This window comes from Motacilla alba, chromosome 1A, assembly GCF_015832195.1.
Source record: "Motacilla alba alba isolate MOTALB_02 chromosome 1A, Motacilla_alba_V1.0_pri, whole genome shotgun sequence".
In the NCBI taxonomy this organism is placed as follows: domain Eukaryota; kingdom Metazoa; phylum Chordata; class Aves; order Passeriformes; family Motacillidae; genus Motacilla; species Motacilla alba.
Window position 1 is genome coordinate 30,776,176 of NC_052031.1, and position 23,790 is coordinate 30,799,965.

At 38.3% G+C, this 23,790-nt stretch overlaps 1 protein-coding gene across 1 annotated transcript in view; it reads right to left on the reverse strand.

The window, feature by feature from the left end:
- Positions 1-6,231: 6,231 nt before the first annotated feature.
- LRIG3 (leucine rich repeats and immunoglobulin like domains 3) overlaps positions 6,232-23,790 on the reverse strand; it is a 38,262-nt gene continuing 20,703 nt past the window's right edge. The window contains exons 4-19 of the mRNA XM_038154383.1: positions 23,608-23,742; positions 22,838-22,981; positions 20,818-20,961; positions 20,359-20,502; positions 19,791-19,934; positions 18,439-18,519; positions 17,705-17,776; positions 17,264-17,335; positions 15,938-16,101; positions 12,713-13,033; positions 11,924-12,205; positions 11,015-11,467; positions 10,647-10,805; positions 9,402-9,545; positions 9,042-9,317; positions 6,232-6,523 (exon numbers count right to left, since the gene is read on the reverse strand). Coding sequence (XP_038010311.1) covers positions 6,279-6,523; positions 9,042-9,317; positions 9,402-9,545; positions 10,647-10,805; positions 11,015-11,467; positions 11,924-12,205; positions 12,713-13,033; positions 15,938-16,101; positions 17,264-17,335; positions 17,705-17,776; positions 18,439-18,519; positions 19,791-19,934; positions 20,359-20,502; positions 20,818-20,961; positions 22,838-22,981; positions 23,608-23,742 — 2,980 coding nt within the window. The 3' untranslated portion in view covers positions 6,232-6,278. The remainder of the gene's footprint in view (positions 6,524-9,041; positions 9,318-9,401; positions 9,546-10,646; positions 10,806-11,014; positions 11,468-11,923; positions 12,206-12,712; positions 13,034-15,937; positions 16,102-17,263; positions 17,336-17,704; positions 17,777-18,438; positions 18,520-19,790; positions 19,935-20,358; positions 20,503-20,817; positions 20,962-22,837; positions 22,982-23,607; positions 23,743-23,790) is intronic.

Below are 23,790 nucleotides of genomic sequence, written 5' to 3' on the forward strand. Positions count from 1 at the left end.
CGCCTTTGCCAAAATCGGAGAGTAGATTAACTTTTCCCGGCTAACAGCAAATACCCACGAGGCTGCTGCAAGCACCCCTGACACTTTCCATTCTGTAGCTTACATGGAAGGCTGTGTAAGCTAATTACAATGGAGGCCATGTTTCCCCTTTCCTGAGGGAAGGTTAATAGAGAAAGAACTCTACACTAATAAAGAATCCGACCACTCTGTAGCAGAGGCCAGGCTACGGGCAGCTGGCTGCTGTAGCACTGATGCCTTCTTAATGCTGCTGGTGTACAGACCCACAGCAGGTAGCAGTACAAATACAGGTTATTTTAAGCCAGGAGAGTGGCTAGTTTCAGTTATGAGTTGGCTTAATTATGTATGTCTTCTACCACCTACTCAAACAGCAGCTTCTTCATTGCTGCGCTAGTCAGCCACAGCTATTAAAAAACATAGAACAAAAGACTCACTTGGAGATGTGTTAAAAATTATTATGCGGTACCAGTGAATCAAGTATTTTTTTGTGTGAGCTCTCTGGTTAGTAAATAGACTGCAAAATTCTTCTGCATGCAGTAAGGCACATCATGAGGGATCTCCTTATGCCAAAGGACTGTCTTTCTGCTTACTTCTAAGAGTCTAGAATCACAGAGAGATTGAAAAGCAGTTCCAAAAACTCCATCATACTTTGTCCTGCAGAAAATGCACACCTTCCCCATTCAAGGGCTAAAAAAGTGGCAGCTTTAACACCTTGATAATGTTATAGAATTATGAGGACTAAACACTAAAACCTGCACAAGTTACTCCCTTGGAACAAGGGAACTATTCAAAACCCCTCCATAGAGGGGAACTATAGCCCTCCTCCCCTGACTTCCCTTTATGGTTATCTCTGTAGCTCTGCCTTACAGTAGCTCTGACTACTCCCTTAACACGTAGCATGCCAGCCCAACACAGAACTAGATATGTCTGTGCTGGCACATCTATGAAAATCAGGATGAAAGTAGTCCACCATTTGTTGATGAACAGAGGCTGAATGAAGCCCCAAATTCTCCATGTCACAGCAGAAGAAAATGCGAGCATTTTGCAAATCCTTTGCAAGCAACTGAAGGACATCAATGTCTGTTCCTCCAGGACAGTATTTTTTCAGTGATTTCTAAAACAAGTAGGCTGAACACCAGGAATACTACCAAAGGTTGCTTCTTCAACTGGACAGGAACTGATGTGGCTTTGTATCATTTTGATATAAGAATCTGAAGCCTCACTGTCCAAAAAGATGTTATTTCACATCTCTACAATCAATACCCAAATTTTGATAATCCAGCAGCAGACCCAAATCATAAGTCACAGCTTGTCAATGCACATCTACAAATGAAGTGCTGAAAGTACATAGTTCCCATATTGCTATGGCAAATGAGTGTGTCTTCGGACAATGTTGCATACCAGCCTTTCAAAGTAGAGGCCTACAAAATCCCAAAGCCTGTTCTATATCCAGAGGATCTTACTACCTCTGTCAAGTAAGTTGGATCTTCATTTCCAATTCCATATTTGAAATTCATGTGCCCTAAAACCGGTCATCATTAATTTCAGAACAGAGTACATACAGGTACTCAGACTGCAAACTCCTGCACTGAAATTGCTGGTCAACAGCCCACGGTCAACAGACAAATGAATAGCAATAACACCAGTGCCTTGCTGATGGCTGAGGCCCAGGGATCATGCAGAAATGCTATTCAGTAGTCCCTAATCTAGAGTAATTTATGGTTCTGCTCTCTGTTGTGTAGGAAAAAATTTCTGAAGTAACAAGGCCTAAATTTGTTTTATAAGCAGTGAATTTAGAACTGCTACCAACTTCACTCTCAGGTCCTCCTGTCCCATGGCATTCTTGAGTCAGAGTGATCACACGCATTCTGACACACTGGACCCACAGACCACATGACTCTGGGAAACTATGCACTGCACCAGCAATATTTGGTCTTGAACCCAAACACAGAAAAACAAATCAATCTTGTTTCTTGTCTACCAGAAAAGGAGATTTTAGATGCAGCAAGAGGTAAATCTCCAGATGATGTGCTCTTTCGTGCATTGCTGCTTTTGGCACTTGAAAGCATAGAGGGTGAGTGGAATTAAATATACAAAAAGCATTGTAAAGTTTGTAAAGTACAAAAATGCTCTTTATTATGCTTATAACATTGTCCTATAAATATTTAATCCCTGTCTCCTGAATTATGCATTTTCTGCACACTCATACCAAGTTCTCCCTAAAGCTGTGGCTCGCCTGTCTCTCTCCAACACTTCCCCCTTCTCTCCTCCAGCACACAACTGCTGCTTACTGCCTGCAATTGCACGGTGCTCTGTAAACTGAGCCCATTTGTCCCAGCCTGTCACCATGGTGGCAGGGCAAGCAGAGAAACTGGAAACTGAGGGGCGTAGGTTACCAGAAAGGGTCCCCTGAGGACATGGGAGCAGTACTGAGCTATGAGAAAAAGAGCAGCATGGGAAACAGGAGAGGCCACCTGTGCCTTTTGGTAAGAGATTAGGTGTGCATGTATTTATTTCAGGGTAATAACTGACCCCTTAATACTTAAGCACAACAACCAGGGAAAGCACCTTTTGCCACACATTAGTGAGTCAGGATATTGTAGCTTTTATTCCTTCCTTTAACAGTTCCCTGAAATATAAAAACAAAAGACATCTGGAAAGTTCCTTATCAAAGTAAAATGGTTATGTACACAAACTACATTTTGTTCAACACTGTTTTTTTTTCCTTTCACTAAACAGGCTGAGGCTCCCCTCTGTTCTTTTAATGAAATAATTTCACAAGACTTGTAAACTAACATCCAACTAGTCAAGACACATTCTCTATGACAAAGCAATATGCAAAGTAAACAAAAACAAGACTTCATTGACTAAGTATAATTCTCTGAGATGTGTCATATCTCCAACAAGAAATCTGGCACGCAGCTAATAAAATTTCTCCTTATGTTTATATTCAAGAAAAAACGCAACGCCCAATTATAGTCCTGGTTTGTAAGGCTGGCAGAACACAAATGTAGCAGTGCAAAGCTAAGTCTTAGTTTTAAGCTTCTTTGAAACGGCTCAAGGAATAAGGCTTAAGTGTTCAAGAGCTCCCCAAGACTGAAACAAGAAATGTTTGGTGACACTAATGAGCCCTCAGTTGGAGAAAGCTTTGCACCTAACTCTTTGCCATTTTTCAAGATCCCCTTAAATTATGAATTCTAAATTAAAGCATTTGCTGCTGAAATACAGCAGTACTCCAGAGGGTTGTGTTTGAAATTTTAACACCGTTCAGTATGCAGGTATCCCTAGTGTCATCTCAGACACACCATTTAGGTTACTCATTTAGGAAATGCTTGTGCCAGAGAAATTGTGGTAAATTATTAACTCTATATAAACTATTTGAGGCTTGCAGAAACTACACCTCAGCAACAGTTTGTGTGAATTCAACAGGCAAAACATTTTGTTGTGTAAAGCATTAAGTGGATACTGCCCTTAAAGAACATTCTACAAGTTTTAAGTGAGCCCATGGCAAGATTCCAGTGGCTGCTGGTCATAAAACCAAAAAATGTCTGTTTTGTCATTCAGCAACACAACATTTGTTTCTCATTCTAACTCTTGAGATGCAGTGTAAGCTTTACTCAAGGTTGGGTGCAATTTATTCCCCCATCACATCAACTTACAATTTAGTTTTCAGCTGAGTAAATACCCAACTACCAGCTCACTAACATCTGCACCTTAGAGGGGAGGGGAAAAAAAAAAGCAAGCAAACTTCCAAGCCTTTAAAACAGGTGTATGGTTACATCATTGGTTTAAAAAGAACTACTAAGATACTGAAACTTTACAGTATATCTTGCACTTTACAGATAACCAATGTATATTTAAGTAAAATCCACTTATTAAACATAAAAAACTCAAGCTAGCAGAAAAAGAAAAGAGGACTTGGGAGCTTTCATTTCCATTTCTGGGCATTTAAAGCATCAAATAAAATTTTAAATAATTCCTATGTCTAGATGGCTAAATGCAACTTGATAAAACTCATTTAAAATTCAGTCATCAACCACGAACATTTAGGTACAGACATCCAAGCCTTTGGAAGATTAGTATCTTTGCAAAGGAGATGAAAAAGGAATGACATCGCCACTGTTCTCAACCTTCACCCACTACAGAATTTAAGGCTTGTTTTTCATTATGGACCTTTAACATGGAGTTCTTAAGGACAAACACTAAATCTGGAGTTGCTGTTTTTAACTCGAGTATTTTTTAATATGTCATAAAGCAATGTCTGGTTATAAACAGGAGCTATCACAAGCCCCAGCTCTCCTCTCCTTAAAAACAGGGCCACTGGGGAGTGGGGTTTGGGGGAGAAAAAGGAGAGATACTGAGTGAATCAGATGTTAGATTTCTTTCAATAGGGCTAGATTTCTTGCCCTATTGACCTACAGGTTTGTGCTTAACTGAAAAAAAATTAATCTCTTTCAAATGTACTTAATTATAATCAAATACCCGTACCAATGTCTTTCACCACATCAGCACATCTGGCAGCAATGAAGACAAATTAACAGTAAGTCAAAAAATCTGGCAATATGATCAACTAAAGCACGCAAAATCCATTCTGTATGCTTAGACCACCAGTGACTAAGGATGGATTAACTTCCTGTCTCTAATACTGGTGCCTAAATTAAAGGGAAATTGCATTGCAATCTGGGTACCAGGTTTCTGGCTGCAGACAACTAAAAGCCCTTAGTTCAGCTACACCAGGCAACAAAATATTTGCTCTCGCTTTAGCCCTGATGCCTGTGATGGCCTACTCTAACAGCTGCTTTTAATTTAGTTTAAAAGAAGCTATTTGGCAACCATGTAAGTTTGCACCTTCAAAGCAGGCAGATTTAAAAAGCCAATGTCCTGCAGAATTAACCATTTTGAAGTCTCGCTGTTTTAGGGCACTGATGACAACACGATTCACAGCTTTTTAAAACAATAGGCATCTGTACATGGAAACACAAAATAAAGACTGTTTTCACTCAGTTTTAACTACTGTTTTATAGTAAGCAATCCACAATCCTCTTCCTCTTGTATAGGTAAAGATACTAGGGGTTCATTACTACAAATATAATCCAGCAAGAGTCTACAATTGCTCAACTTGACTGAACAATTAAATAAAGCACAGATCTCATCTGTAACCAGAGAAGGGCAGCCAAGTAAGGAACAGAAGCATGAATTAAACCAAAAAAAAACATTATCTTGTTCTTGGATTACCTCCTCCAGTTGAGCAGGGAGTGGTTGCAGAAGCAAAAAAGAGGGAGAAAGGGTATGGGAAAGCAAAGACTCAGGCATGCACTGAGTATTTGGCAAACACTTGACACTAAGCCACTAAGAAAAGCTAGGTTACCAGGCAGATATCCAGTGCCTTTTTTTTTTCTTTTACTAAATACCTCAATATGAATTTGTGCATCTACTGTGTATATCCCTACACCAGATGCAGGCACAGGGAAACTGCTGGTACTACAGCCTCAGAGGCATGAAAACTGAGAGCATGTGCGTGCACATCTGACAGGGGGAATTCACAAACTGGAGGATTTACAGCCTTACTTTGGTTCAAACAGCTGCAACCCACCTTACCAGCAGCTGTGGCAGGACCACACCCACTTTTTGAAGATGAACATATTTTACACAGTAAATCTAAAGGTAAAAGTTTAAGTCAAATGAAGGTGCAAACATGCATCAGAAAGCACCTACATTTGCAACACTGTCTACAAATGTAATTCACACTTCTCATTCTTCATACACTAATGTGGGTCAGAGACCACATGGCAGCATATTTTATTAAAATAATGTGCAAATAAGATGCATGGTACCTGCAAACAGCCATGGTACCTGCAAACAGCATGGAGTTTCCATTTGAAAAAAGGTACAAGTAACAGTACAAAATTAGAATGCTTACTACTCATTTCAAGAAAATGAAGTCTGACATAGAAATACATAACACTGTATTATTTACACCATTAATTTACAAAACATATTATTTGCATAAAAAAGGGCTATAAAATAGTTACAAATATAGTATTTTTATAAGGATTTTTCCCTGTATAACCAATGTAGAGCATCTTGGAAATTATGCCTTCTTGGAAAAAAAATAATTTTTTTTCTTCTGATTTCAGAGCATCATGTGGTTTCTTTCTTCCCTTCTTCTCCTTATTCCCTTTTTAAATAAAGTTCCATACTGAGGTAGTAGTATGTCAAATTATTTCTTTGGTTCCAGAAATCATTACGTCCAAAAGGAGCTACGTATCCGAATCGTAGGATTGGAAAGTAGAAGTCCTAAAGTTTTCAAAGGACTGTTTGCAAATATAAAAGCTATTTTCTCCTCTAGAATCTGTCCTTTCCTTTCCATCTTCATCTGCCTCTGCATCAAAGTCCAGTGAGACATGATGATTATTATGGGAGGTTTTTGGTTGGCAATTTGCTGGCTGTCTACAGCTTGAAAGAGAGTCCAGCTGAGGCCTCCATAAAGGCTTTCCAAATGTTCCTGAAAAACAGTAAAAGAGTGAGCACAGAAAAATTGATGCTAAAAGATTTGTGTCTCACCCTAGTGTACATAAGTGACATTGAAATGTAAGACTGACAGAAATGGACATAAGTGACATTAAAATGCAACACTGACAGGAAGTTCACCAAAGTGAGATTTTGCTTAAATGCTGTTCCACCATTTTAAAGAAAATATCCATGTGATCACAAGCCTAAGGCACGATTCCACCGCCAGAGACATTAACAACATTTCCAAGTAGTTGTATAGCCACCTACAACTTCATTTCTTTTGTTTTCATGACTACTCCCATAACCATTTTTCTTTGGGGAGGGTGGTGAGGGGGGAGGTAGGAACAGGGATCAAACTGCAAACACATCACAAGACACTTTCTAATGCAAAAGTCACTCCCTGTTTTGTTCTTCAATAAATGAATGGTGCATACAATCTGCCATGCAGTTCAGAAAAAATAAAACAGGAATTTAAAAAAAAATGTAACCCCACAACCTCCATCAGGTTATACAACATTGTCCCACAGTGCAATCTGAATGCTAATGCAATCTTTTTCTGGCTAGCATCTTCCATTAATAATAAAGATGCAGACAGCCACATGCTCCATTCACCACTGATCATCCAGTCAGTTGTGGGCAAAAGGAACAGTAGCAACCCAAAGAGACTTACACATTTCAGTTCAACTGTAATTAATAATTATCTACATTTACTAGCCAGTAAACAGTGTGCGTCATTCTTCACCACTGGGAAGCTGTTAGTATCAACGCCTCTACAAGAAGGGCCTTCTTTTTTCAATGAACAAAGATACAACCATCCTAAGTCATAGTGTCTGTAAGGACTAATTTTCAGAGGACAACGTGCCACAGGCTGACTTTGAAGAACTCAAGGTTGTATTAATAATTTAACACTACATTTTAAAATAAATTTTGAACCCAAAATGCAACACACTTCTGCTTTTTCTTAGTTGTTAGAACCAAAGGTTTCAAGTAAAATTCTGAAATGAGAAGTTACTAAAAAAGGAATTGGAAAAAACTCCTATTACCATCAATGATTTGGAGAGCAGTTTTGACCTAATGCAGTATGAAAGGATGTTCCTCACAGCACCAAAGCTACAGACGAACTGTCTTAAAAACAAAAACACAAGCTACAAACTTTCTGGCTCGTGCATCAACTGTGATGCTAATGCCAGCTGTCGACTTCACTATGATTGCACAGGCAAATGGGGGCTTGAATTTGACGACCATGTTGAAGAAGCAAATTCACAACCAAAGACAAGAAATCTATCTCAACTTCTTCCACAGCCACCACCTCCAAGATCTAGCCACAAGCTCTTTGAAGGAAGAGTGCTAACGATTATGAAGCATCCAAGGCAATGACAATGCAACGCAAGTGGGGTAGTAGGCTCAGAGAATTGATTAAAGAAGTAAATCTGCACAGATTTTTAGGGCAGATGAAGGACTATGCACCCTTGAGGTGACATTAACTCCTCGATATATGAAAATACAGTTGGACTGCTTTCTGCAGGAGACATGCTAAACCCCTATCTGCATGGTCCCACCACAGTAATAGTGGCAGGCAGCCAGGAGGCCGGCCGTGTGCAGTCCCAGGGTCTCTGCCAGATGTCCTGGCATCTGCAACATTTTACAGTTCAAACATCTGGCTTTTGATGGGGGAAAACTTCAGAGCTTGTGCCTCCCTCCCCACCCCCTGAGAACAAAGAGCCCAGTGATGCACATTCCCCCAGGTCCCCTTCAGAGCCAGCAGACCCAGATTTTGATCAGCCAGCACTGACACACCAGCTGGGAGACAATCCATGGTACCAGGGCTGGTTTTGGCACTAAGATATCACAAAGATGAAAGCAGTATGTGGTTTTTTATGCATTTTAAACCAAGCAACCAAACCAACATCCAAAATTTAATGAGCTTCAAGGATAAAGCAATGCTTTTCTCCTTCCCCCACCTCTCCCTGCAATCTGGATTACAATTGTAAACCCTAAACTAAACTTCGGGAATTCTTTTATCATGCACGTCATGAGAAAACGACAAAGGAGGGATAAAGGAGGGCATTTTTAAATAGTGCCTTATTTTGAAGGGTAAATAGTTCTGGCTGACTGTGTTATACAATATATACTCATACAAGTTCAATTCTCTCCATCTGCACTGAGACCTCCTTACACATCTTCTGCCTGTCAGGCAAAACTTTCTGGTATGCCTGAAGTTTCTTAAGGTATATTTAAGTTATGCATGCCAACATTTACAGAAATCTGTCAGCTACATTAAGACAGCAGATAAGAATCACATCACTGATGAGATTTTTACATAAGTGTGAACTATTACGATCTGGTAATCTAAATATTACATAGTTTTACTATGGTCACTTTTCTGTTCCTCAGCATCAAGCATTTGGGAAAGAAAAAGCTGAGAAATCAGTTTTGCTTGGTTTTGTAGGTAGGAAAGAAGACAGCAAAGGCAACATCAGCTTGAATAAAAAACAATAGCTAGAACATACCCATGAAAGTGCTTTTACTCGTAATAGATGAGGGTTCCAAACTTCTGTTTAAATCAAATGTATCTGAAGTGAGACTTCTGCTTTTCAGTCCAGTTCCTTCATTTTGAGTATAAATAGAGTTCATCAATCTGCTACCTGCAGCCTGTGTTCCAATAGTGCCAACACACTGGTCAAAGGAATCTTCCTGTGGAGGTGAGTATTGACAGCATTCCTTTCTCTTTAAATATCCGGACTCATAAGGGCCCAAGCCTGCTGTCCTCTGGTCAGGGCTGCAACCTAAAGGAAATGAAAAATTCATTTTATATAGATTCATCTTAACAAAGACTGAGTTAGGACTAAAACTTCTCCCCACCAACTTACTTGTACTGTGTGCTCCAAATGTGTCAGAACTGTAAGTGCTGCCTTTTAAATACAAAGTCCCCGAAGTCCCCAGATAGTGGCAGAGGAATGGATCTGCAACACCCTCCAAGTCTGTTTCACTGCTGTTATCTAGATGGCAAATGCCTTAAAAATAAAATTGATGCGTCAGCACACAATCTTTTCTGAATCCCCAGCTTAAGAGTTTCTTGAGTAAGTTTTAAGAACCCCACGTATTCAACTACATTTCATAGTGTAGTTCAGAGTTTGCTTAGGTTTAACCTAACTTCTGGATGAGAATTCTAATTCCAGCAACTGTTCAATTAATTAGCTTGACAGAGAATGTGTCACTTCACTGTACAATCCCTGAATAACAAAACAAAACAAAACCAATTAAAGGGATCAGAATCAGGGACTTCCTTCTTCCAAAGCACCAAAGACAAATTCATTATTTGTCTCACAGCCTCCTTTCAAAGCAGAATGTCAATGCCAAAGTCCTGGTTGAAAGAATCTGAGGGAGTCACTGGCTGCCTAAACAGCTATAAAGATTTTTAGTTCAACAGCTCCTGAAAGCTTTCAACACAGTCTCTGGTTCTTGATCCACCAAGAGGCTGTTCCTCTCACTACCCCACAACTGCAAAACTATCTCACCATCACTCCATTCCTATCTGTCCCAGCTCCTGCATGTATCTCAACCCTAAGCCCTTCCCCAGAAAGATGCCTTTTCCTCCCTAGTGCAGGTATATACAGGATTCTTAGGGGCCACAGGTATAAATGTCAAGTACTGCAGCTTTTAACTTGCAGTCACCTTAAATTCTTTGTTGACTCTGACCGTAACGATTTTTTTTAACCAGCAAGTTTAAACAGTTATACTAAAGTTCCACTGGCATTACCACACATGCCTACACTCCACTAAAAGCACCCTTTTCAAGCTGTAAGAGAGGAAGACATGCCATGGTAATTTCTTTTGGACACTCTTGTTTTGCACATGTCCTCATCAGTTTAAATTTACCCTTGAGACTAGAGAAAAACTTCCTGATTTAAATAAATACCATAACGTCATCTGCAGGAACAGAACCAAGCTCCAGTTATTATCGTGTTGAAAAAATCCCAAGCAATAAATTTCACGTCCTCTATTAAATTGTGTAAACATGCTTCTTTAGTATTCTTTGTATTAGTCAGAAAGACAATAGCCACACTGCATCTCCCCAAGTCACATGAAAAATCTGTTTAGCATTTTCTACCCACCATTACTGTCCCTCTGCTGCAGAAAATACCCTCCTACAGAAGATGAGAGGAACTGATGGTGACTACCATTTTCAGATGAGCCATATCCATCCTGCCTTTCAGCCAGTGTCCCCTGGGATGACAGGTAACTTGGAATGTCAGCAGGCAAATTTGTTTCATCTGTGGGGGAGCAAAACACATACAAAAGCCATCAACACACTTCAGTCAGTAGAAACATTTTTAAACTTGTCAGCAAAGCACTGAAAGTAACAAATAATTCACCCTTCTGCCTCTGAGTCAAAGCACACAAATGTTCCTACAATAAAGTCACTGCAAGGCAACCACAAACATTTGTTTTCCTTTCCAAGGTAAACCTTCAGTTTACACACCTGTATTTGTGATGCTGCAATCTTCATTTCTCCTTCTGGTGTGGTAGATGATGACCACCCACACCAAGGAAGTGCCCACCACACAGCAAACCACAGCTATGATCACAATGCCAACTGTGGCCCATCCATCATCATCAAGTGATGGGGCAACGTTTTGAGGAGAGTCACAGGTGGGAGTAGGAATTACATTAAGGCGGATGTTGCCTCGTTCCGTTCCAAGTGTATTGGACATTTCACAAGTGTATTTCCCGGCATCTTCTACATCTGTATCCACAATAATTAGTAACTGATTGCCTGCAGCAAAGAAGTGTCTTTCTGTTACCATCAGAGGGCTGTCATCCTTAGTCCAGTTCAGTCGGGGTGGAGGGCTACCACCAGCAATGCACTGCAAGACTGCAGTTTCACCTTTTGTTACAGTTCGATCCAGCAAAGGCCGCAAAAACGATGGTGTTTCTGAAAAGAAAGCACAAGCCTTATATTCTAAATGATCTCACAAGAGTAAGAATCCCTTTCCTTCACAGCTCAAGAGAAAAAGCTAAATTAAATGCATCAGTAAGGCCTAATAAAGCTTACTCTCATTCTAAGAAGAATCTCAAGAATTTGTACTTAAAGCCTACAATTTACTTGTCAATTGATCTGATTTAGATGCTTGATTACCTTACAAGGTAAAAATGCTAAGTCATACATGCTTAAGATGCAGAGAACTACAATAAAAATGATTAACAAAATAAACAAAACGTCAAGAAATCAAAAGTTAAACAAATCTACCATCTGTAAATGAAAACAGAAGCCCCTTCTTCTCTCCATCCTATGCATATCAGATGTGTATACGCTGAGAAACATAAATATAACTATTATCATTTTGAGTCATAGTATTGATTGTGCTGTTAAGGTTCGCCAATATCTTACCTAGTACTGTTAATGTTGCGTTAGCTGAGATGCTTCCAGCAGTGTTTTGAGCTGTACAGCTGTAAACACCTGTGTCCTCGATCTTTACATCAACAATAAAGAATACATCATCTTCAGGCATGACATGCATACGCCTCTTGCGTGCTGCAGGAAAATCTGTTCCACCATCTTTCTGCCAAGCAATCTGTGGGATAGGATGCCCAACTGCAGCACATTCCAAACGTGCCATTGCTCCAGCTCGAATGGTTAAGTCCATGGGGATTTTTGTAAATGAAGGCAGCACTAAAGAAAAGTTGGTGATACCAAAATCAATACATGAAACATTTCCTATTTTCTACAGCCTGTTCTTGAACACCCCTCATCGGCCTAAAAACACTAGAGAAACATACAATCTAAACTGATCAGTAGCCAGCAGAACGGGAGGGAACTGTGAAGTATGTGAGACCACCAAATCAAAATCTCATTTTTGGTAACAGCCTCCTACGTGACCTTTCCATAGCATCTTGAAACAGAGGATACACTTACTTCCTCTGCAAAAAAGTTAACATTTTTCCATCCTGTAACATTGATTTTGCCAGATTTACTATGAAATGGGTATGTTGTTTTTTCCTATACTACTGGGACCAGAGGTAAAACTGAATGGTGACCTTGGAAAAGGATAAAATTTTAAGAAATAATCTCATATTATGGATCTTCTAAAAGATGCAGACAACAAGAATGGAAAATCTATGAATCCCCTATCTTGGTTAAAATCATTCTAAGTCCACAAGCAAAACATAACATACTTACTGTTCACTGTAAGTTTGGCTTTGACAGAGTAGGATGAACCAAAATGATTTGAAATAACACACTGGTATTTCCCTTCATTACTGAATTCCACATTGCGCAGCCGAAGGATGGTGGTATACTCCATCACTTCTCCACCCTGGGCCCGGAGGTGTGCGTAATTCTCCATTTCAGCGTCTTGCAGTAATTCGTTGTCCTTCTTCCATGCAAAAGTCATTGGGGAATCACTGCTGCTGGCTGCTGAACACACAAAACTCAAATTGGAGCCTTTAATTGCTGACTGGGTTTCTGGCTGGACAGTGATCTGTGGTTTAGGAAAATCATCTGCACAGAGGAAAAGAAAAAAAATGTACGTGATGCCTGAGGACTCTTTCCAGAGAGTTAGTAAGCCTTGTTTTATAGGTTTGAGAGAAGAGTCAGGTAAGTATTTATTAAATGGATCCACAATGCTTTTGTTTTAACTTTTGTTAGCCTTAGGGCATTTAAAGATGCTGTATTTATGAGTTTATTGTGCCAAGCCATCTCTTATTGAAGAGAAAGCACATTTAAAAGCAGACTGTGTGCATAGCTTCTTCAAGAGCAGCACTAAAGATAGAAGAACTACCCCCTGACATCCCTAAGAACTATACTGAACATCAATCATGAAGCCTACCTCTCACCTTTACAACACCTCAGGCTGCTCTGAATTTTTCTTTATTGAAAGCATAGTTCTTCTGCTATCAGAAACTGCAAGTTACAGTTGAGCATTTCACCCAAACCCACAAAAAAAAATCTTGTACAAAAGTCAGTGTTCCAGTGATATGTATCTTTTTGGGCCAAAGGGGATGGAAGGTCCCTTAAGCAGGGCAGAACACAAGAATCTCCAGAATTCCGGGAGGTCCCTTTACTATAGGGATGTTACCTTTGAAGTGCCATGTTGTGAGTTTACAGAATTAGCTGCCTTCTGAATTATTTATTCAATTGTGTGTACACTGCATGCGCAAAAGGAGTGGGCAAGTAAATGCATGGACTCCCAAAACCAAACGCCTTAGTATATTCCAAACTTTCAAGGTGTGTCCAATCTCTGGACAAAGGAACTGCAGGAAAGCCCTGTGTCCCAAAAATTCCTCCCTGCAGATCCTGCTGTCTCCTAGCACCTTTCTCTTATTACATCTCAAATGACTGGGAACAACTATGGGGTCAAAGTGCTATTTCCCTGAAGAACCTCCGCTCTGTTAGAAATGAAAATGAGATGTGCAGACAGCCTAACCTTGAACCATCTGCAAAACTCCTGCAGGTATGATGCTGTGCTCCAGTGACAAGGCAACATGGATCTGGGACTCTGAGCGTGGGCTTTAAGAACATCCCAGGCCATTTGCTTTTCATGCTTCATACCCATGTCTTACCATTTGCAAACTGAGTTAATACATTCACCAACTTTGCATGGGAATAACTAAGTAAAGCACTCTAAGTACTTAAATTAGCCTTGTGAAAGGACAGCAGAACATACTTCAATCCTGATTATCTGACAAGAGGAGGTGATACAAAGGTCACTCAAATAAGCATACAGTACAGAATACAGAACACACTAGGATAAGACAAGCATTATGTTTTGTCAGAACAGAATAATCCAAGAGCATATTTGAATGAATGTATCACAAAGACATCCACATATATACACACCTTTTAATTTCAGACAGGAGTCAACACACTTCATCTAAAAATTCTATAAAAACAAAAGCAGCCCTTGTAAACTTGTAAGGCATGGTGGGTACACCTGAACACCTAGTGATAACACACTTTATAGATATAACTGAAACACTCAATGATTTTATTGGGAGAGTTTATTTATTTCTGCATGGCAATTGCGTCAAGTATCAAGCACAAAAACTGATTTAGTACATTTCTTTTTGCTAATACATCTTAAATGGTTTAAAATTAGTTACTTAAAAATAGCACTCAGCCGCCAAAGGAAAGATCACAATTCCCCCAATTTAACAAATGGAAGACATACACTTAACTCTCAAGCCTAATTTTTTGACAGAATGCATTTCACATGAATTAGGATGCCTACTTCATATATATTCCTCTAGCCCCTGAGTAATCTGTAATTCCCAGCATTATGTCAACCTCTGCTTCTTGGCAGTAGCTAGAATCTGCTGATTATTTATTAAATATCTGATTCCTAACAGGAAAGGAAAAACCAACATTTGGGTACACAATTTTATATTCTTGACTTGCTTTCCCACTGAAAAAGGGTAGCAACAGTAAAAATTAACCAGTTATATCTGCTATGAGATTAAATTATTGAGAAGACACCTTTTTGTCTCCAAAGAACATAACATTTGAATTTTCTTTAGTAAGAAAAATAAAACTTATTCAACAAAAATACATGAAAAGCAGTTAGTTGGCTTTTAAATTTCATGATATTTTCAAAGTTCCCACTTTATATATCAGAGTAATCAAACATGTCCTTACTCTGAATGCTTAGCTTCACTTTGCTTTAAACAGAGAATATAAGACAGGCATTCATGAATGTACTAAACACACATAGAAAAATTTCATTTTTAAAGCAGATGCTATCACCTCAAATTCTCAGGACCTAAAGTAAAAATATTTTGCTAGCATTTACTATCTGGCAAACTGAAATAAAAAACACCAGTATCGTAACTGTGGTAATCAGGTATTTTTTAAACACAGGTTAAAAAGCAGTAATTTACATACTCCAAATAATTTTTAAAACACACAACAAGCACACACAAAAAAAGTCAGAGTTGAGGCCAGTATGGCTTTTTTACCTTGAAATTATATCAGCCCTGGAATAACCTCAAGACTAATGGAGTATTAAAAAAATTTACCAATAACCAAACCCAAGAACCAAATCTTAATTTTGCCAAATATGTCTCATTTAAAAATGTTAGTTATCTAAACAATATCTTTTAAATCTAGAGGCACATACATTTACCCTCATAAAGTACTGAGCTTTCACTTGCATGCTATGATATGCTCTATGTAAGCAAGCTGTAATTGGTATAAAAGTCAAAATATAACCACTCCCCGTCTTGTACAAAGCCTCAAGCTTTAAGCATCTACATCACAGTTTGGGAACAGAAGAAAATGTTACTGAAGTATCACACCCTCTCAATTTTGTTACAGAAATCACAACCTATCAAGGAACCACAAAAAAAAAAAATCCAAAGCACACAGCAATATTTGTTTTATGGAATGAGAAATAGAGGCTACACTCACCACAGACAAACCCATCCAGACTGACAGCAAAAATACTTCTCCCTTTTAGCAGCTGAGGATGAGCACAACTGGCATTTACAAAGCTCTGGAAGTTGTTCTCTGACATCCACTGTGGTAGCCATTTCAACTGGCAGTCACACAAGAGACTTGATGTGTTGAAGTGCCTAAGAAAAAGCAATTAAAATCAAAGCTTGTTTTTTTATTTTTCTGATTGTCATACAGATCTGTATGAGCACACTTTCATAACAAAACTAAGTCTTTAGGCTAAACACACATATTGCAAGAGAAAGATAGCAATATTGCTCAGCTCAAACCCCCTCCCTTGCCCAGCTGGTGATGCTGTGCCTGATGGCCCCCAAGGACATGGGTGGCCCTCCTGGCTGCCAGGGCACTGATGAGCCAGATCCAACTTGCCATCAACCAGGACACCAGGTCCCTTTCCACAGCTCTGCTTTCTAGCCTCTCATTCTCTGGTCTGTCCATACACCCAAGGCTGCCCTACCCCAAGTGCAGAATCCAGCACTTTCTCTTGCTGGACTTCATACAGCTGCTGACTGCCCAGCCCTCTCATTTGCTGAGGTCTCTCTGCAGGGCCGCCCTGCCTTCCAGGGAGTCAACAGCTCCTCCCAGTTCTGCATCATCTGTGAACTTGCTCAGCATCCCTTCCAGTCCTGAGTCCAAGTCATTTATGAAGAGCACAGGGCTGATGATAGAGCCCTGCTGAACCCCACCACTGACAGGTTGCCAATTTGATGTCACCCCTTTCAGTATAACCCTCTACATCCAGTCTGTGAGCCAGTGTTGCTCTGCATTGATCAACAGAAAAAAAGGGTGAGAGGACAAAAACTCATCCTCACTAAAATACATTTTTCGCAGTGACTGCTTCACGACTTCTCTTAAGATCTGTCTCTCTGCTACTACAGGAGAGAAGGACCCAATTACATGCAGTGACAACCAGGTCTTTATAGAAGAATTACAGCACTGCATTTCACTGGTCCAGCACTACTGGTCTTAGAGCACGTTACATTAAAGTCTCCCTTATCTAAAACCTGTTAGAGATCACCCAATCTAAAATAAGGACTTTAGAGGCAAAAAATATAGCAGAAAATTAATGTAGCCTTCTATCCTACACTCTCTCACTTAAATACATCCATCATATAAAAAAAAGAAAAAAAAAACCCAAAACACTGGCATATTTCAGAGAGATTACAGCAGGGGTTTATCACTGCACCAGGAGACATCTTACAAGGCTTTTATCTATACATTTATATGTATAGATAATATCTATATACTTAATAAAGACTATGTCTTTTGATAGAAACTTACAATTCTTTGAGTTTCTTCATTTGTGAAAATGCATTTCCTTGAACTGACATAATTGCATTGTTACTTAGATCTCTAGGAAGAAAAAAGAAAAATAGGATTAGAAGAAAATAATAGAGTTATTAAACTGAATGGGTTTAAGACTCAAGCAATAATTTGCTATTTTAGTGATATACAAAGGATGCTGAAGCTCAAAATCAAAATAGATGCAAATAAGGAGTTTCATAGCATGCTTAATATGTAAGAATTTCTGCATTAATTCCAAAGTTCACATTCAGTGTAACTTCAAAACTGAAAAATCTTCTGAAGATCACAGTAGAAACCACAGTAAGTGTATTTTATCCCAAGTTATAAGTAAAGCTTGTTAGTCTTACTTTAAATTCAGTTAGTATCAAAATTCATTTTTTTCCTATTTTGGGTTAAATGTGAATTTCTACTACTTACAAGTGTTCAAGTGCATCCAAACCAGAAAATGATTTCTTTGTAATGGATCTAATCCTGTTTCCTTGGAGTATCCTGAAAAATTTAAGCACATGATGCAAAAGAAATGCAATTAAATGGGAGTATTTTTGAGCTGAATAATTGCATTTTTGGCATTTATTTTTGAACTGTGACTAGTGTTTACCACTCACACATTTCCAATGCAGCAAAATGTATCACATCTAAAAGATACTAACTTATTCCCCTTGAATAACTAACTAGATTTTGCAATGATTTTAAAAGACATTTAAGGTGTGCAGTTAAGTGACATGGATTATTCTAAATGTTTAAGTATAAACATTTTTTAATTTCATAAATCTGCATTTGAAAATTTCAATGCAATGGAGCCACTTCCACTGGATACTGCTTTTACCTTACTGAAGACTAAGCCTGCCACTATGCCTTTGTCATATGATACACTTATTATTTTTTAGTATGGGAAAACATCATTCTTTGATAAATATGTCCATAAATATTAATAATATTTAAATATTTCAGATTAGTTTGACTTGGAGAATCTTGATTTTCTCTTATTGAAAAGGACGATGTTATAGAGAACAAAGTGGTAAGGGAGAAAAAAATAATCTCTGCTATGGAAAATTTAGTATCCTTAAGTGTTGGGCCTGTTCCTTGAAAGACACATAATAAGCTATTTTTTCAAAGGCATGATGAGATACAAATATTGCAGGAATACTCACAGGTTCTTAAGTTTATCTAGGCCAGAGAAAGCACCATTCATATCTTCAATAGTCCATGATATTTCATTGTTTTTCAAATCCCTGTTTAAGAGGGGAAGGGAAATCAAACCACAAAAGCTATTAAAAAGAACAAGGCCCATACTTCTTCAACAGCAGGTATTACTTAAAAAAAATCAAAAATAGCTTTCTGTTAGGTTGGATTTTTGTTCAGTTAGTTTTTGTGGGTTTTTTAAGAGAAGCTTTTCCTGATTAAGTTTTTCATTTCAATTTTTACTGAGAGACTTTGAAGACTATTAGTATTTTTCCCACTAATAATTAGAAAGATCACAAACTCAACCATTTTTAGAATTGTGAGCAAACCAACCCACAGACCCCTCCAAAGGTATTCAGAAACAGGACTATTTAAGAAAACATGCACTGCAGGAAGGGAAAGGACCAACTGTTGTCCCTCTGAAACGGAACACCTTTACGTCTTTTTAAGCCCTTAATACTAACACCCAGAGAGTCATCTTAACATCCCAAAACACCTGCTTAAAACACTTGCTTAATTATCTATGAAGCCTAAAGAGAATATATAGAGATTTGTGTACAGAATTGTGCGTCTGCAAACAATCTACAGGGTTGGGCTGGAGGAGAAAGAAAAATCTAGGAGAAAATGCGTAATACTTGATACCTAAACAGCTCACAATTCTCTAACTTCCTTTCTTTATGATCTCCAACTCTCTATAGTCTTAAAAAACATGGTGTACACTCCTCTAATCTGCATCTTTCCTAGATGCCATAAGTGGGAGTATGTGAGCAAACAACTGAAAATAAAGCCTAGAGGCAAAGGCAATCGTTTTGCTCATCTGGCTGACAGATGGGTCAGTGGTATGCAATGGGAAGGTTTTAATGAAGAGGAATGTATTTAGATTAGTTCTTTCCCTTCCTTTAAGAAATGCTATTTCAAAACATGCTCTAATACTGAAAGCAATTGTCCAGTCATGACAATGAGTTTTGTCTTCTTATTTCTGCTGTGAGGGAAAATGATATAATTAAGACACAGCTATGATCCAGATCCCTAAAACTGTGGGTAGTAGTGCTCTGCTTGCTGCCCTCAAGAGATATGCCTCTCCCACAACAATGCTACTGGAAGTTTGTATCACAGTTACCACCATCCATTGTGCACAGCCTTAACAAAAGGCTCCCTTTCTCAACTATTCTGGAAAGAAATCTTACTGTAAGAAAATCATACACTGATCAGGGGAAGTTAACAACATGTTCTTGTCTCTTTCATAAAGAAAAGAAATAACCTATAAACACAGGATTTTTCTTAAGGTTTTTGACCTTACAAATTGAGTTTGTCAACTTACAAAATCTGTAGACTGGAAAGTCCCTTGAAGGCACAATCAGCAATGTAATTTACTTTGTTGTTTCCAATGTACAGTCCAACCAGCACGCTTAAACCAATGAAGCTTGAATCATCTAACCTTGTTAATTGATTGAATGTCAAATCTCTGCAAATTTAAGGGAGGGAAAAAGCATTTTAATATTCATGCTGCAGTGCTTATTTAACTTAGTTCAACCCACATGAATTTTCAGGGGGGAAGCCAGTTTTCCCCTGACGATTATCACAGAACCCACTACACCACTTCTGACCACACAGCATTCTGCATTGTTTTGAACAATTCACAAATTACTGCAGAATTAACTTCTCTCATTTGAAAATTACTGTGTTATGGCTTCAGTATAACTGCTAGAGTGAAATGAAGCGATTTCAGTTAACTTCCAACTTCTTTCAACAAGACATAACAGTCTTACACAACAAAGTTGTAGTCATCTTGTAAACTTTGCTACGAAAAATTCACATATCAGAGCTAAGAAGCTCATGTTTTGGCACGTACCCGGCTTTTGAAACTGGAAGAGAATAAAGGTACTCACAGTTCACTGAGTTTTTGGCAAAATTCCCAGGCATCAGGACTGATCCTGCTGATGGCATTTTGGCTGAGATGGAGTTGCTGCAGCATCAGTAAGCCATAAAGCCAGCCTTTGGTTACCTCTGTTAAGTTGTTATGGTCCAGCTGCCTACAAACACCCACAAACAGAAAAAGACATAAGGTTCAGGAACTCAGCAGCACGCATGCCATGCCACAGGTCCACCTCTGACCTCATGACACTGGCTAGATAGCTGGAGCCCCTATTTAAATCTTGAGATGTATGCATGCATTTAAAACGCACTGTTCTACACATTCACTACTAACTGCTTGCTCCTTTTCAGACCCCAACAAAACAATTCTATTCATAAATACCTTTAAATTTTATCACACAATTCTATTAATTTTGTGCAAATCTACTTAATATGTTATCAGCAGAACCTACCAGCAAAAGTTTGATACTTACAAGACTTCCATGTTGGTCAAACCCCAGAAAGCACCATCCATAAGCCTCGTAACCCCATTTCTCTGCAGTTTTAATGATTTCAAAGCAGGAAGTCCTTGGAAGGTGAGCCCATCTATTTTTTTTATTTTGTTGCGATTCAGCTCCCTGCATCAACAGAATTTACAATTACAGCACAGCTATTTTCCTACATGCCAACAACCTTTCTTCCCTCTCTGGAACCAACTTTATTTAAACACTTTTTTTGCACATGAAACAAAGACAAGAAGTAATAAAAATAAAATATTTTATTGTAACACATTATGTTCAACCAAGTTAATACTGTTCTGCCTTTCTGATACTGAGAACAAGTACTTGGTAGTTCCTTGATTTTCAGACTTAAAGAATCTCTGTAGACCTAGAATGTCATGGTTAATCCTGTTCCCAAATTCAAAATTGAGAGCAGTGTTTATCCAGCAGTAGAGCTGTTAAGGCTGGTTTGTAATTGCAATCAATAAACAGTCAAAAAAAAGTTAAAATTTTAGTTGTGATAACTAGAAAAAACTGAACATCCTGGGTGATCTCTTCCTGTATCTGTAATCAAGCAGTCATTACATCTCTCCCTCCTTCACAACCAGCTACACATAGTGCCTTCCCTCTTTCTCAAGTAGCCTTGGCACTCGCTCTTCTGCCACTACACTCACCCTGTGCAGGTCAGAAACTGACCTGTGAGGGAGATGTTGGATGTAAGTAGCAGGACGGCAAGATGCAGTGAGAGGATTAGACAATACTTCCACAAAAGGTAGTAAAAGGAGCGGTCATCTGCCCCTTAAAGGAAATCTTAGGTCTACCAAACTAGGAAGAACCTCTCCTTTCAAAACTTATTTCCCTGTGCAAAGTAAAGGTCTAAATAATCCTCTCCCCATAGTTGTACCATCATTATTTCTCAGTCACAGCCCTGTAAGAATTCAGCTTGTCTCTACAGCAGTCTGACACAAAATCTACCTGATAACAGACCTGAGGGAGAACCCTACTTCTTACCCTGTGTTTAATACCAATAAAAAGTAAAGACCATTCAGTAAGAAGTTTTTCCTCATTCTTCTTTGAATACTTTCAGATGATAACACAAATTTTTGGCCTTCCTTGCAGATAAGCTACCTAACATAACTCAGTCAGCATAATGGCTATGAACAAAGGGAACATTACATATAATCAACATCCAAAATTTAAGGTGAATCTGAAGATCAAAAAGTCTACCAAAATCATTAAAAAATCCTGAGCTTTGCAGGACTGTTCTGATACTCTTCTACTGAGGCCTGAGTAAAACTGTTCCAGCACATCTATACAGAAGAAACACAGTCACTCTTTTCAGAAGTGTCAAGCACCCTAATATTTCACTATTCTTATAACCTATCATTTTCAAGGCTAACCTAAGAGACTTTGTAATTTTTAACTCCTGACTATCTGATAGGGAAAGTAATTATCCAGGATTTGACAAAGTGCAACCCATTCCCTTGTCCATTTTCTGCACTTTCTAAGTTTTCCAATTAAAACAAACCCCACAATCTCTTTCATAGAACTTCATTGTTTATTTGGTAAAACATTTATGGACAGCACTGTATCAGTAAAGCTGAAGGTCTATTTATTCAAGTTTACTGTCATGCCATCTGAAAGCAAATTAATTTCCTTCATTCCGCTGTGAAAGTAAAAAGCAAATGACTGCTGCAGTGGACTACATAAGTTTACTTTACTTACTGTTTTCCTGATGCTTTTTTACAGAAATATTACTCCTACTCCTTTTCCAGTCTTTTTTTTTTTAAACTTTTAATAGGCAAACACAATTTTAAACACAAAGACTGTTCACATCTCACCAACATATAACACTATTTTTGTTCAGTACAATGCTGCAGTTAGTAAGGGCTGTAGTAATATGTTTTCTCTGTCTGTCTCACTCTGCCTCTGGTTAAATTAAAGGCTAAAGTTCAAGCACTGCCAGTGCTTTGGAAAACCTGAAAACAATTAGTCAATTGTAGGTTACACTTACAGGTGCTGCAGATGGGACAGTTTAAACATCTTTTGAGGAATTGCTGAAATTTTGTTCCTGTTCAGTTTCAATACTTGAAGTGTGGTAGACAAATTGTCAAAGGTACCAGGCTCCATAGAGGTTATTCGGTTACTGTTAATATACCTGTTGAAACAATGTCTATAAGGTTAAATTTACAGTTATTTAATAAATTCTTAACACCAAGTAGTAAAACACAAAGCTCTTGTGGTGCTTAGTCATTTATAAAAGGATTTTTTTCATACTAATTAGAGCACTTGACAACTTTTTCTAAAGTCAAATAGTATTTCACCACCACCATTTTACTCTACTCTGCCAGAGTGTGATAATGGAAAAAGATAATATGTGGCAATCCTGTTACTTTTTTATCAGTCAGTACATCTGGCATTCCAATATTCCTGAATAAGAATTAAACTGTATTCACAAGAAGTCTATCAAACTCCATATAACTACAAACTAGCCTATCCATGGAGAACTTAAATTCATTTTATCACATAATTATTTCTCTTCTTTCAGGGGACACATCTATTTGTTTCATCTCAAGATAATGGCCTTAGGTTTTTTTAATGAATTCAAACATCTCATTGTAACAACTCATATATTCAAGTTAGTAGCTTATGTTAAACTAGACAGGTAGGAATATTAATATCATTCCAATTAAAAGAAGATTTCGTACTTAATAAACAGCTGCCAATCTAAATTATCCAACAAGATTTTTGAAAGTAACCTGAAAGAAAAAAAAAATTACTTACAGATACTTGAGTTGTAATGATGGAAACGATGACATTTTTAGCTCCGATATGTTGTTGTTGCTCAAGTCCAAAGTTTCTAGACTCTGAAATGGCTTCAGATGTTCAGACAAGATGTTGGCAATCTTGTTACTGGTCCTGAAGTTTAAGGGTAGTAGGCAAAAGACTGTCATTTCCAGAGTAAAC